General features: G+C 44.9%; 1 protein-coding gene across 6 annotated transcripts in view; it reads left to right on the forward strand.

Annotated features, from left to right (window-relative positions):
• The window catches only part of OSBPL3 (oxysterol binding protein like 3), a 192,946-nt gene that overhangs the window by 134,341 nt on the left and 44,560 nt on the right, over positions 1-14,045 (forward strand). For 5 of the 6 annotated variants that reach the window (XM_021079019.1, XM_021079018.1, XM_021079015.1 and 2 more), the window contains exons 11-12: positions 2,473-2,603; positions 6,637-6,744. In XM_021079019.1, the coding sequence (XP_020934678.1) occupies positions 2,473-2,603; positions 6,637-6,744 (239 nt within the window). The remainder of the gene's footprint in view (positions 1-2,472; positions 2,604-6,636; positions 6,745-14,045) is intronic. The other variant, XM_021079020.1, reaches the window with a different exon arrangement.

Raw genomic sequence — 14,045 nt, forward strand, 5'->3', positions numbered from 1 at the left:
CCCTGTGTTTATTTATTTGTAAATGTCCCAGCAAGAGACTCAGGTATCCTCCTAATACTGCCGTCCGTATATCAGAAGGCTGCCGTCGTCACCACTTTCATCCTCATGTTTCTTTCATCACCATCATTACTAATATTGCGTCACATTTATTATTTATCATATGCGAGGCATGGGGTTACGTGCTTTACCTACATTATCTAATTCAATCCCCATAACAATCTTATGAAGTAAATGCTAATATGATCCCTATTTACAAATGAGGAAACTTGGGTCCAGGTACATCATATACTTGTCCTAAGTCCTACAGTGAAGAAGTGATGGCGCTGGGAAGAGTCCAGGGCTGATGTTAGAGCCCACACTATGGCTGGCTCTGTTGTGCTTGGTGCCTGTTATCTGGCTTAATTGCACTATTTAAATCAAAGAGCTGAGTGTGTTCCATAGACATGATTAGAAAATTGGGTACCTGTTGACCCTTGACCCTGTCCTTTCTCTACAGAAGCACCCTAATTTGTGTGTGCATTTAAACAAATTGCCTATTTGTCCTGTGACTTTGTAAATTTCCTCTAAGTCTGTTGCTCAACACCACAACCTCAGACACGTTCAGACGCACCCTGAGAGGGTCACTTGTCCATGAGGCTGTGAGTGGAGTAAGTCAGCCATGCTCATTCAGTTTCTGGGACACTGAATCGGCCACTCCAGAATAGCAGAGCCTCTAAAAAGGCAGCCCCAGGGGATTCAGTGATATGCCAGGCCACTGGGGCAGTGTGTCTTCGTCTCTTCCTGCTCTTCTCCCTGCCCTTCTAAAACAGAATAGACTTAAGGAGGTTGGAGACATGCTATTCAAATGTGATCTCCATGGTCAGTAATTCAGACGACGGTTGTCTTATCTCTAGGAAGCAACTTGTGCATTAGATGGTCAAAACTTGGTACATTTTTTGCTGTACCTGTGAATGGTTTTTAAAACTTCAGGTCAGGCATCCAAGTGCCTAATAGCTCTGAGCTCTCATTGTACCAAAAGCTCACTAAAGTGAAGTCCTGAAAGTCACGTGGAGAGGTGGGGAATTTGAGGTCAGGCAGCTCCAAAGACTAACTAACAAGGAAGATGGAAGGTAACACCTTCTTTGGAAATCAGTTCAAACTTATAGACAAGTTGCAAGAATAATGCATGGAACTCTCATAGGTCCTTTACTCAAATTCACCGTTTTTAATATTTTCCTGCATTTATCTCTTTCTACACACACACACACACACACACACACACACACACACACACACACACACGCAGAAACATATGTGCATTTATTTTTCTGATCCACGTGGGAATAGGAATCATATTCTATATCTATTCTCTTTTTTTTAATGCCTTTATACTATAGTGTATATTTCCTAAGAATAGGGAGATTCTGTTACTTAACCGCAGTTTAGTATGAAATTGAGGAAATTTTGCATCGAAACGGTATTTTTACCTATTTTGCCTTCCACATTCAAAGGTTGTCAATTATCCTGGTAACATCCCTTATAAGCTCTTTTTCCCTGCAGTTTGATCTGGTCACAAATGGCATTTAATTGTCATGCCTCTGTAGTCTCTTTTCATTGGGAACAGTTCTGAAATCTTTCTTTCCCTTTGATGAAACTGATGCTATTGATGGATGGAGGCCAATTTTTAAACATAGGATTGTTCTCATTTGGGGGTTTCCTGATGTTTCCTCCTGATCGGAATCAGATGGCCCTTCCCTGGCTGGTGTACAGCAGAAGCAGCAGTGTATCTCTTTCAGGGTACCACACAAAGTCCCAAGGTACACAATGGCCATCTGACTGTCACTGGGGAATAATTTTGGATACCTAGTTAGGGTGCTAGTTAGTTTCTCCTCTGCATCATTACTCTTTTCCCTCTGACACCTGATCAGTTCTGTTTTCAAACATTTCCAGTCTGTAGGGATACAAACAAAACTAAATATTGATAATTAAGAAGTGTCGGCCTTTAAAGTATCAAAATATCTTGATGATAAGTCATAAAATCATGGAATTTTATGGTGGGTAGAGACGAGAATTGGCAAATGTGTGTGGTTTTTAAATTCTTTAGAGACCTTATGTTTTAGAGTAGTTTCAGATTCACAGCAAATTGAGCACGAAGTGGAAAGTTCCCATACCCACTTCCCCCCAACACACATACATAACCCTCCCCTACTGTCAGCATCCCACCATAATGGTCCCTTTGTTAACCATCAATAAGCCTGCACTGAAACATCATTCTCTCCTGGAGGCCATGGTTTGTTTACCTTAGAGTTTACTCTTAGTGTTGTGCATTCTGGTTGTATTGTTTAAAATATATGTAGGTGTACATTCGCTGGACTCAAAACATTCATGGCTGTTACTTTTCTGAGTTCTTTTATAGGAACTACATCTCTCTGTGTTGTATTTTTAATTATGCCCCTTCCATTATTCCTTTTTATAATGATTCTATCTTTATAGTGTACTTCACTTTAAGGTCAGCTTTTAATACCATATCATCGGAGAGAGAGAGACTGAAGCAGCTGATGGAGCAGGATGTCTCCGCCTCCCCCTCTGCCCAGGTCCTTGGGCTGAAGCACGCTCTGTCATCCGTAAGTTACATGTCTGTGTCACAGAGATGCCTGACGGCATACCCAGGCGCATCAACTTTTTTCTTTTCTGTAAGGGCCGCACCCGTGGCATATGGAAGTTCCCAGGCTAGGGGTTGAATCGCAGCTGCAGCTGCCAGCCTACACCACAGTCACAGCCACGCCAGATCCAAGCCACATCTTTGACCTACACCACAACTTGCAGCAATGCCAGATCCTTAATCCACTGAACGAGGCCAGGGCTTGAACCCGCATCTTCATGGATACTAGGCGTTCTTAACCCACTGAGCCACAATGGGAACTCCCTCATCACCTTTTTATATTTTCCATCTCCATGGTTGTGTTGAAAATTCATGAGAAAACCAAACACCTTCTCCAAATTGTCTCCTAACCTTTCATCAGATCTGCTTATTCTTAACACCCAAGCTGAGCCTACCCCAAATCTTAGTAGCTAGTGCATCACTGAGCATTAAATATTCTGTTTGGTTTCCTCTGACTTATCCTGAGTTCTCTGTTTCTGTAAAGCTTTTGTTGTGTGTGTGTGTGTGCTCTCGTCTTACAGACGTTTGTTTGTTAATGCTTACTAAAGCTGACAGGTTGCAGATTCCCATACCTTAGACGTCACAAGCTTGGATTGACTTTCCACATGACAGGTCCAGGCAGCAGAGTGAAATTTTGAATCCACATTCTTAGATTCTCTGCTGCCCAGTACTGATCCTATTTATGTATTTACAGCACGTCTCCTTCAGAGACAGGAAGGTGGCTTGATTTGATTTGCCAGGACCAAACATTCAGCTCCTCCCTGCCACCCCCGCCCCCTCCCGGGCACAAAGAGATGCGTCATAAGGAGTGTTAGGTAATCGTTGTGCCTTCAAAAAGACAGAAGACTCACTCACATGTTTTCCAGTCACCTATCCTGTCATTCACTCTCCTTTTTTTCATGGATGCCAGTTTATTCCTCAGAAGAGCGGGGCTCCATTGACGTGCAGTGTCCTTAGAACGCTACTTTGAAGAGCTGACTTTGTCTGCTCATTCACACTGTCAGCTGTCAAAAAGCTGGAGAACTTTTCAAATCACATATGTATTTGCTCCCACTCTTGCCTTGTACTTTGGAACCCTGATGGCGAAAAGACAGAGAGAGTGTGGGCACACGTGCGAAATGACCATCTGAAGAGATGCTGCACTTTCTAGATAGGGTCAGGTAGGGAGATGAATTTTAGGATCTTGTTTTCAGAAGCCAGCTCAGCTGGTGAGAGAAAACACCCCTCCCTCCGTGGTGTCTACTCATCATGTTGCTGAGAAAAGTTACGTGATGCTCTGGGCGTCACATGAATGATGAACACATGACAAGCAGTACGTGGTGGAAGACACTCGCGGTGTGCTCACTCAGCTGAACGTTCCCGGTATGTTATCTTGGAAAGAAGGGAAAATAACGTGGATCTACTCCAGGGTTAGAGTCTTTTTTTTTTTTTTTTTTTTTTTTTTTTTTTTCTTTTTCTTGAGCCACTCTTGCGGCATATGGAGGTTCCCAGGCTAGGGGTCGAATCGGAGCTGTAGCCACCAGCTTACAGCTTACGCCAGAGCCACAGCAACGTGGGATCCGAGCCGCGTCTGCGACCTACACCACAGCTCACAGCAACGCCGGATCGTTAACCCACTGAGCAAGGGCAGGGACCGAACCCGCAACCTCATGGTTCCCAGTCGGATTCGTTAACCACTGCGCCACGATGGGAACTCCAGGGTTAGAGTCTTAATGCTGTTGACCCAGAGGTAGAAACACCCTTCTTTGGCTGGACAGTCGGCCCCACGCAGGGCGCTGCTTTGGTTAGAGAGAAGCATGGGGGTTCTGTTTTTTTTTTAAGTTTGTTAGAGGTAAAAAGCATTTTTTTTTTAGATCGTTCCCAGGAAGTTGGCCGTTGGCGCATTGAGAAGGTCCCTCTGGTGGGCTCCTCAAAGTCCCTTTCGCTGCGGTCTTCCTCTCCCCTGCCCTCCTCCCGTGGAGGCTGGAACTCCTTTTTTTTTTTTTTTTTTTTTGTCTTTTTAGGGCTGCACCTGCAGCATATGGAGGTTCCCAGGCTCGGGGTTCAGTCTGGGCTGCAGCCGCCAGCCTGCGCCGGAGCCACAGCAACGTGGGATCCAAGCCGCATCCGTGACCTACACCACAGCTCACAGCAACGCTGGATCCTTAACCCACTGAGCGAGGCCAAGGATAGAACCAGTGTCCTCATGGATGCTAGTTGGGTTCGTTAACCACTGAGCCATGATGGGAACTCCTGGACCTCATTTTGTTAATCTGACGTCTGGTAGAAGCCGTGAGACCCATTTGGCCGTGGTCTTCTAAGCCAAAGTCATTACCTTCCCTGAGGAATTCTTTCCTACCCATGAGAAGGCTCTCAGAATCTTAAGATACAATGGAATAATCATTCTATTTCTTTCCTTTTGGTCTTGGATTCCTGATTAGCTGCAGGACTTGCTGTTTAAAAATAAAATTTTTACAGTTATCTCAGGGCTATCAGAATGAATCTGTACGTGCAGTCTTGCAGTCTTTGTGTTTTTCTGTCTCCTGCCTGTGGCTTGCAAAGGAAAGAGAAGTTGCTGAAAGAGCACATTTTTCAGGCGAGACTGTGATTCTTGTCACTTACACTAAGATACCAGCGACATAACTGGCCAAAGTGGGTACCCCTTAGAAATTGTTAGATGGAGTTGTGTGATTTAAGAAACATTTACTCAGTTTCCTAAATGACCCACCAAATTTTCCAAATAATCTATTCCATCTGTTGGTACGAAGAGAGAACATTCTTGTTTGAGACCCAGGCAGTGGATTGGCAGACATCCTTCTGTGCCCTCAGCAGCTAGACCCTGCGGGCCCTGGCGAATGGGCAAGGCTCTGAGCTCCTTGGAAGAGTCGGGAAGACAGGGACAGCTGGATCTGTGTGCAGGCACCTGGGGAACCAGTGGTGGGAGTAGGGGGTGGGGGACAGTCAGGCGAACTTTCCAAAGACAGATCCTTTTGGGCACAGCAGCCCAAAAGGAGCAACTTCCTTTACCTTCCTAGTTGGGAGGGTGGGCTAGGGGATCAGACCTGCCCAGGGAGAAATAAGAGAGGTCCACATATGCTTACATGTCACAGCCCCCCTTCCCAGAGCCCAGGACCTTAACCTTTTTCCAGGTAAGTGAGCTCTTTTTTTTTTTTTTTCTTTCTAAATAAAATATCTTGGTCATAAAGAATGAATATAGGAGTTCCCATTGTGGCCCAGTGGAAACAAATCCAGCTAGTACCCATGAGGATGTGGGTTTGATCCCTGGCCTCGCTCACTGGGTCAGGGATCTGGTGTTGTCGTGAGCTGGGGGTGTAGGTTGGCTTGGATCCCTCATTGCTGTGGCTGTGGCCGAGGCTGGCAGTTGTAGTTTCAATTTGACCTCTAGCCTGGGAACTTCCATATGCTGCAAGTGTATCCCTAAAAAGAAAAAAAAAAAAACACACACACACAAAAATGAATATAAAATAACTGGTATCTACACTGTAAAATCAATCCTCCACAAAGTCACAAAATCTTAATTCTCCACACGTTTTCTAAGATCCAGTTCAACTACTGTGATGATTAAATAACATTAAAATATGTCCAATCATTTGGAGGTAGGAGCAGCATTTTTACTGAAGGAGGGGCGGTGGGGGCTGAGGCTTGGAATCTTTGAGAGCTGGTCAAAGAGAGGAAAGGCAGCTGAGAAGGAGGAGGGGCTGAAACGTCACTAGTAAGAAGAGCTGCAGGTGTTTGTGGTGTCCGTTTCCACGGAAAGGAAAGCCTCACCAAGCCCTCCTTCCATCCCTGGAAATGAGCCGTGAGAAGGGCGTCCGTGTCCAGTGTTTCCTGTCTTCTAATTGCCAGGCTTCTCAGAACCAGCATCCCCTTGGCTGCCATTCGGGAAAAAAAGCCCAGGAAGTGCTCTCTCAGGGCTCCCCGCACCGGGTCCATGGCTGTGCTTTTCTGAAACATCCATTTATTAATGAGCCCCCGCTATTTTTAACGTGTTCCAGGCCCTAGCACAAAACACAGACCTTAAAGAACGCTTATGCAGAATCCATGCTGAGTCTCTGCTCCTCGAGCCCCCTGCTGCTGCCAAGTCGGGTGACGGTCTGGCAGAGGTGGGTAAGGTTCTCCTCCGCTAACGTCGCCATGCCCCCCCCCATGCCCTCTGTCCCCTAAGGCCTCCTGCCTCCCTGGGAGGGGCATTCGATCCCATCAGCACTGCTACCGCGGGGTCCCCAGGTTTCCCCAAAAGTCTGCTGCCAGCTGCATTTTCCACTGCTCTTCCCCCTAGAACTCTCCTTCCCTTTGCATCTCTTTACCCCTTTTTCTTCCCAGGAGTCACCCCTTTCTCCTGGTATTACTGGAGTGGGAAGTGTAGAGATACACATTTTCTCCTATTTCTTTTGCAAAAACCTAACTTTCTCCAACCTATGGTGACCCAGTTCCTGCCAGCTTCTTTTGCTCCCTGAGAACCTCTTTCCTCTTTCTTGGTGGCTGTTTTCTTTTCCTATGATTTTTTTTTTTTTGAAATTACAGCTGTACCCTCTGAGAGGGAAAAATATTACAATTGAAATGTCTTGGTCAGTTAATACACTAAAAATGTCTTTTCTTGGCGTTCCCTAGTGGCTCGGTGGTTAAGGATGTGGCCTTGTCACTCCTGCAGCTCTGGTTCCTGCTGGGATGTGGGTTCAGTCCCTGGTCTGGGGTCTTCGCATGCCGTGGGCATGGCCCCCCGAAAATGTCTTGAAGTTCCCTTGTTGTGCAGCGGGTTAAGGATCTGGCATTGTCACTGCAGTGGCTCAGGTTGCTGCTGTGGCACAGGTCCCATCCCTGGCACCCGGGAACTTCCACATGCTGTGGGTGCGGCCCCCCAAAGTGTCTTTTCTCAAGACTTGGGATCTTTATCCAAGATATTCTTTGAATGTTTTTAAAATGAGGAAGTTCAAAAAAATACAGGTGGATTATTCGGAAAAATATCAGCGGAAAAGGGTGATGAAGGTTGAGATTGTTTTTAGGGATCTGTGTCTGCCTCAGGTGGGCTCAGTTTTTCATTAACAAGTGCATCAGGCAAGTGCATTTAAAAAAATGATGTCAAATACAAGGCAAGGGAGTGTGCGTCTTTTAAAGGAGTTTCTAATGTTTTATCTTAACTCATCTCGCTCCTTTATCCACAAAGAAACAAAATTGCGACACAATGCCTTCAGTCCTTGGGAAGAGTAGATGCTGGAATCCATCAGGTGAGGCCAGGCCTCCACCTTCACATGCCTCAAGCTGATGGCCCCCCACTTCTGATGAGGGCGGCACCCTCTCTCTGCAGGGCAGGTTGGCCTCTTACCACTTCTAAGATACGTGCCAATGGTTGAGCAAGAAACTCCTCTTGCGTGTGCACTGTCGCCAAGAGACCTTCTCAGTCACTTTAGCCCAGATCTAAACTGGGTCCCCGCAGGACTGAGCACCCCAACCTTCCCCATGAGGGCCTTCGTTTCAGGCCTGGGCAAAGAAGTGTGCTCGCCAGGGGGCCTGTCTGCTGAATCTGCACCTTTGCAGAAGCAGGGCCCAGGCACCATGACCCAGTCACCCAGACCGACCAGAGAGTGGCTCGCTGCCAATCACCATGGCAGTCTGCAGGGTTAGGTGCCTGTTTCCAGGAAGCACTCACCTTTTAAATTATCACCTCATTACATTAATTTATTTGACAAGCTATTACATCGGTAAACAGGAGGTGAACCATTTACGGTTTTGTGAATTTCTGCTCAGTGTGTATACTTGAGGCTATTTGCATTTGGGAAGGGAAACCAAAGCCACAAGCCTTTTAAAATGCACATTTTTTAAAATGTAGTCGATTGATAGTATTGTGTCAATTTCTGCTGTACAGCAAAGTGACCCAGTGATGCCTGTATGTACATTCTTTTCCTCATATACTCTCTTCCATCATGTTCTATCCCAAGAGACTGGGTATGGTTCCGTGCGCTGTACAGTAGGACTTACCCATATTTACATTGACTGTAAATGGATTAAACGCTTCAGCCAAAAGACAGAGACTGGCTGAATGGATACAAAAACATGACCCATGCATATGCTGTTTACAAGAGACCCACTTCAGACCTGAGGAATAAAATGAATGTTTTAAAATTGATCTCACAAAGTTCCGGAAGGCTTACATGCTGTACCTTGTCTTTGAGGAGGAGTGATAAGATTCCTCTAGCTCACACCTTCCAAAATGGCTTTCTGGAGTCTTGAATTGATGTGGTTGTCTCGGTGATCTGGTTCCTCTTTTAGCAATTTTCTGTTTTCCATATTTTATCCTGCTGTGCACAGTGACTCAGGCTAGCTTTCCCAGCACAGGAAAAGCCATTGTTGCTTTCAAGGAATAAGAATGAGTGGAAATGGCTGCCCCAGAGCCCTGAAGCTCGATGCCAGTGTACTTTTCTGGGGCAGCTCCCAGGCGCCCCGAACACTGGGAATGGCAGTCCCCACACGTCAGCCCAAGGTACCGATTTTAGGACCTCTGACTTTCTCTGCTTCGCTTCTGTTATCTTTTAGCTACACAAATTCCTCATAGTTGGTGTTTAAAAATCTACTTGGATTTTAAGATCTCTCCTTTCATATCAAAAATTATTCTCACATCCTATCAAGTCTTTCTTTTCATTAATTAATTAATTATTATTATTAATTATTATTATTATTATTAGTTGTCTTTTGTCTTTTTAGGACCACACCCTGCGGCACATGGAGCTTCCCAGGCTAGGGGTCTAATCAGAGCTGTTGCTGCTTGCCTACCTCACAGCCACAGCAACGTGGGATCTGAGCTGTGTCTGCAACCTACACCACAGCTCACGGCAATGCCGGATCCTTAACCCACTGAGTGAGGCCAGGAGTCGAACCTGCAACCTCACGGTTCCTAGTTGAATTCCTTTCCTCTGCACCAAGATGGGAACTCCTTATTATTATTATTATTAACTGCTATTTTAAGTTTTTGAAAGGCAGCTATGCTCACCACTGTACCACCGATGCTACTTATTTTAAGTTTTTGAGTGCGAACATTTAATATTATCAGGTTATGTCTTTTTTTTTTTTTTAATTTTTTTTTTTTTTTTGTCTTTTGTCTTTTGTCTTTTTGTCTTTTGTTGTTGTTGTTGCTATTTCTTGGGCCGCTCCCGCGGCATATGGAGGTTCCCAGGCTAGGGGTTGAGTCGGAGCTGTAGCCACCGGCCTACGCCAGAGGCACAGCAACGCAGGATCCGAGCCACGTCTGCAACCTACACCACAGCTCACGGCAACGCCGGATCGTTAACCCACTGAGCAAGGGCAGGGACCGAACCCGCAACCTCATGGTTCCTAGTCGGATTCGTTAACCACTGCGCCACGACGGGAACTCCAGGTTATGTCTTCTTAGATTATTTTATATTATTTTAGATTCCAAGTGAAAGGCCCAGTGACTTTGGGAATAATATCAGACTAAATCTCAAGTCTAAGAGACTAGATAAGCAAGAACTTGAAAGAAAAATCTAAAACAGGAAGGAACTTGATTCTTCTACTCACCTGTTTGCTGTATTCCATGCGCACTTGAATGCATGATCTCACAAAATTCTACCCCCGACTCTGTGAGACAGGTGATGACCGCTTCATTTTAGAGACAAGAAACTAAAGCCCAGAGAGGTTAAATAACTTCCTTCAGGGCACATAGTAAAGGCTAGAGTTGGGATTTTTTATTTTATTTAATTTATTATTTATTTCTTTATTTATTTTGTTTTTATGGCTGCACCTACAGTATATGGAAATTCCCAGGCTGGGGGTCGAATTGAAGCTGCAGGTGCCACCTACGCCACAGCAACACCGGATCTGAGTTGTGTCTGTGACATATACTACAGCTTGTGGCAATGCCAGATCTTTAACCCACTGAGTGAGGCCAGGGATTGAACCTACATCCTCATGGATACTACTTGAGTTCTTAACCTGCTGAGCCACAATGGCAACTCCTGAGAGTTGGAATTTAAGTCCAGTTCTAATGAGTCCCAAGCCCTTTTGTTTCTCTGCAGCCTCACACTGCTGTGTGCTAAAGAGATTGCCAAGCCAAGAAGTAAACACATGAAGCTCCACTCATGAAGATACATTGCTGATGGGGTAAAAATGGGATGGAATAACTATCTCAGACATAACACCGTTTTATATATGAAAGAATGAAGTGTATGATAGAGGAGGCTCAAAAATCAATGGGAAAGATGGATTTTTCAAGAAGTGAGGTGGGCTTAGCTCAACAGCAATTTGGAGAGCAGTTTAAATCTTACTATTGCACACGAAAATGAATCAGTATGAATGAATGAATCACTTGTGAACTAGAATTAAATATAAAAATTCAAACTGAAAAATATTGATATCAATATTTATCAAATGACCAGAGAGGACTTCCTAAATATGTAAGCAATAGAAAAAAAAATTGCAAAAGACTAGATTTAGGATTTTTTTTTTCCTTTTATGGCTGCACCCGGGTTCCCAGGCCAGGGGTTGTTTTGTCTAGGAAAAATGCTTTCAGTAAAAACGACAGATGTAGATAATGCTAAGTAAGTGATAATATCTTTAACATGCAGATAATAAATAAGAGCAAACAACTTGACACAACAACAAAAAAATGGGAAGATACAATTCACCAAAAAATATAAAATACAGATAGTTTTTTAAACTTTTTATATTGTAATGCTTAGCAATTCACAGGAAGGGACAGAGAACTGCAGAGGGAGGTGCCGTGCCTCCTGACCGAGGCTCCCCCAGAGTTAAAATCTCTACAGCTGTTGTTTTTTAAAAAGGACAAAATGCTCAACGTAATTCTTAATGAAGAAATGCAAATTGAAACAGAGGAGAACAAACGTTTTCTAAATTATGTTATTCAGTGGCCTTACAGATGTAGAGAAAACAAAGGTTTTCTTGTTAATCTAGGAGTTCCCCTCGTGGCTTAGTGGTAATGAACCCGACTAGTATCCATGAGGATGTGGGTTCGATCCCTGGCCCCACTCAGTGGGTTAAGGGTCCCCTGTTACTGTGAGCTGTGGCGTAGGTTGCAGACGAGGCTCAAATCTGGTGTTGCTGTGGCTGTGGTGTAGGCCGGCAGCTACAGCTCCAATTCGACCCCTAGCCTGGGAACTTGCACATGCCTCGGGTGTGACCCTAAAAAGACAACAACGACAACAAAACACGTATACACAAATATTTTAATACAATAAAAGACACTGATGGGTTAATAGGGGCCATATCTGGATAATGGACTTTAGTGGTATTTTTTTTAAATTGCCTCTTTTGTTATTTTCAATTTTGAACACATATGACCTATATCCTCAGAACAAAATGTTAATCTAAAAAAGTATGGTGCAGGGTTGTTTGGAAGATGTTTGTGATGATGGATAGATAGATAACAATTATTTCAAAACAAAGCGAAGTCGTATATAAAAAAGAATTGGAGAGAAATGTGTCAAAATGCTTATAGCGGTTTTATGGGGTGGGATTGTAAGTGTTCCTTTCTCTCCCTTTTCTCTGTTAATCTTCTCATAATGTAAAAAATAACACTTCATGCCTTACAAACGTAAGGGATTATGACTGAATTGAATTGACTAGATTAAAATGTTAATACATGAGGTCCCAGGGTGTGCAGGATGCTGGGCTGCGGGCTCCTGTGGTCCCACTGGGTTTTCAGAGGGTATCAATAGGAAGTTGTGGGATTAACAGAACAGCAGAAAGGGCTAGGGCCAGGTGTGTTATTTTTAGTATCGATCAGCCAAGAAATCCTTCTGACCTGTCCGCCTAGGAAGAAGATAAAGAGCCAGTGTGACTATTAATAAGTTAATGAGCAAGTAAATAAATCATTAGAGTCTCATGTGGCCACGGCACAGCAAAGAAACAGGACAGATCTGTTGTTTCACTCAGCTCAGCTCTTCACTACTCTGTCTTCTCTTCAGAGAGAGACCTTTTCTTTAAAGGAGGCCGCCGTGATGCTTTTTTTTTTTTTTTTTTTTTTTTTTTTGCTATTTCTTGGGCCACTCCCACGGCATATGGGGGTTCCCAGGCTAGGGGTTGAATCAGAGCTGCAGCCACCGGCCTACGGCCTAGGTCAGAGCCACAGCAACGTGGGATCCGAGCCGCGTCTGCAACCTACACCACAGCTCACGGCAACACCGGATCGTTAACCCACTGAGCAAGGGCAGGGACCGAACCCGCGACCTCCTGGTTCCTAGTCGGATTCGTTAACCACTGCGCCACGACGGGAACTCCCGTGATGCTTATTTATAGATCCTGAAGTGATCCGTTTCTTTGTTAGGATGGAGAAGCCTGCTTTTCAGAAGGTTGCGTAGCTATTAGAATGGATAGCATCGTTCAATGAATACTTTGGCCAAGAGAGGAAAGGATACACGTTTAGATGTGTTCCTGGGAGTTCCTCTTGTGGCTCAGTGGGTTAAGAACCTGACATAGTGCCTGTGAGGATGCAGGTTCAATCCCTCGCCTTGCTCAGTGGGTTAAGGATCCAGTGTTGCCGTGAAGTGAGCTGTCGGATGCAGATGTGGCTCAGATCCAGTGTTGCCGTGGCTGTGGCGTAGGTCAGCAGCTGCAGCTCCAATTCGACCCCTAGCCTGGGAACTTCCATATGCCAAAGGTGTGGCTGAAAAAAAAAAAAAAAAAAAAAAAGAAGGAAAGAAAAAAAAAGTTTCCTGAAGTAAACATTCCATAAATAGACCATTTGACCTTTATTAATTATGAACGTCTGCTGGCCCTCCTGTTGTAACACCCCCATCCTAGGTCTAACTTGTTTATGAGTCTGAGGAGTGTGTCCTGCACTCATAAAACTTCTTTTTGGGAAAGACAAAATCTGCTTTAACTTTTGCTCCCCCAGTTACGCTGGGACTCATTTATCTGATGTATAAGGATGTAGAAGCAGCTCCCTCTGCAGCCCAGTGAGAAAGGCTAGCTGACAGGAAGCTCAGGCAATAGTCTGATTCAAAGGAATTGAGTCATCTTGTCCTGAATCCATTCTTACTTCTCAAGGTCTAGGCAGGTGTCGCCTCTTCTGGGAAGCCCTCCCTGCCCTCCCAATGCAAGCGCCCGAATAGAATCAGTCTTCTTCCTCTGCGCTTCTGCAGGGCTCTCTGCTCCCCAGTCTTATGTGTGTTGGCTGCATCCTCTGCCCCGTCCTTCAGGCCAGAATCCTTGTCTCCTTCATCATCAGATCGCGCCGTGGCCAGCATACAGCAGTGGCTCCATTTCTTGAGTTGAACTGAATTGAATTTTCACTTGCAATGGCATAGAAAACACATCCCCACAGGACGGAGGTCCTTCCCAGAAGAGAAGTCCAGCCTCAGGGACGCAGCTCGTGGAGGGCCAGCAAGAGGAGAAAATACTATACAGGCTTGGAGATTTCCTTCCCTTGAAGAGT

Source organism: Sus scrofa, chromosome 18 (assembly GCF_000003025.6).
Source record: "Sus scrofa isolate TJ Tabasco breed Duroc chromosome 18, Sscrofa11.1, whole genome shotgun sequence".
Taxonomy (NCBI): domain Eukaryota; kingdom Metazoa; phylum Chordata; class Mammalia; order Artiodactyla; family Suidae; genus Sus; species Sus scrofa.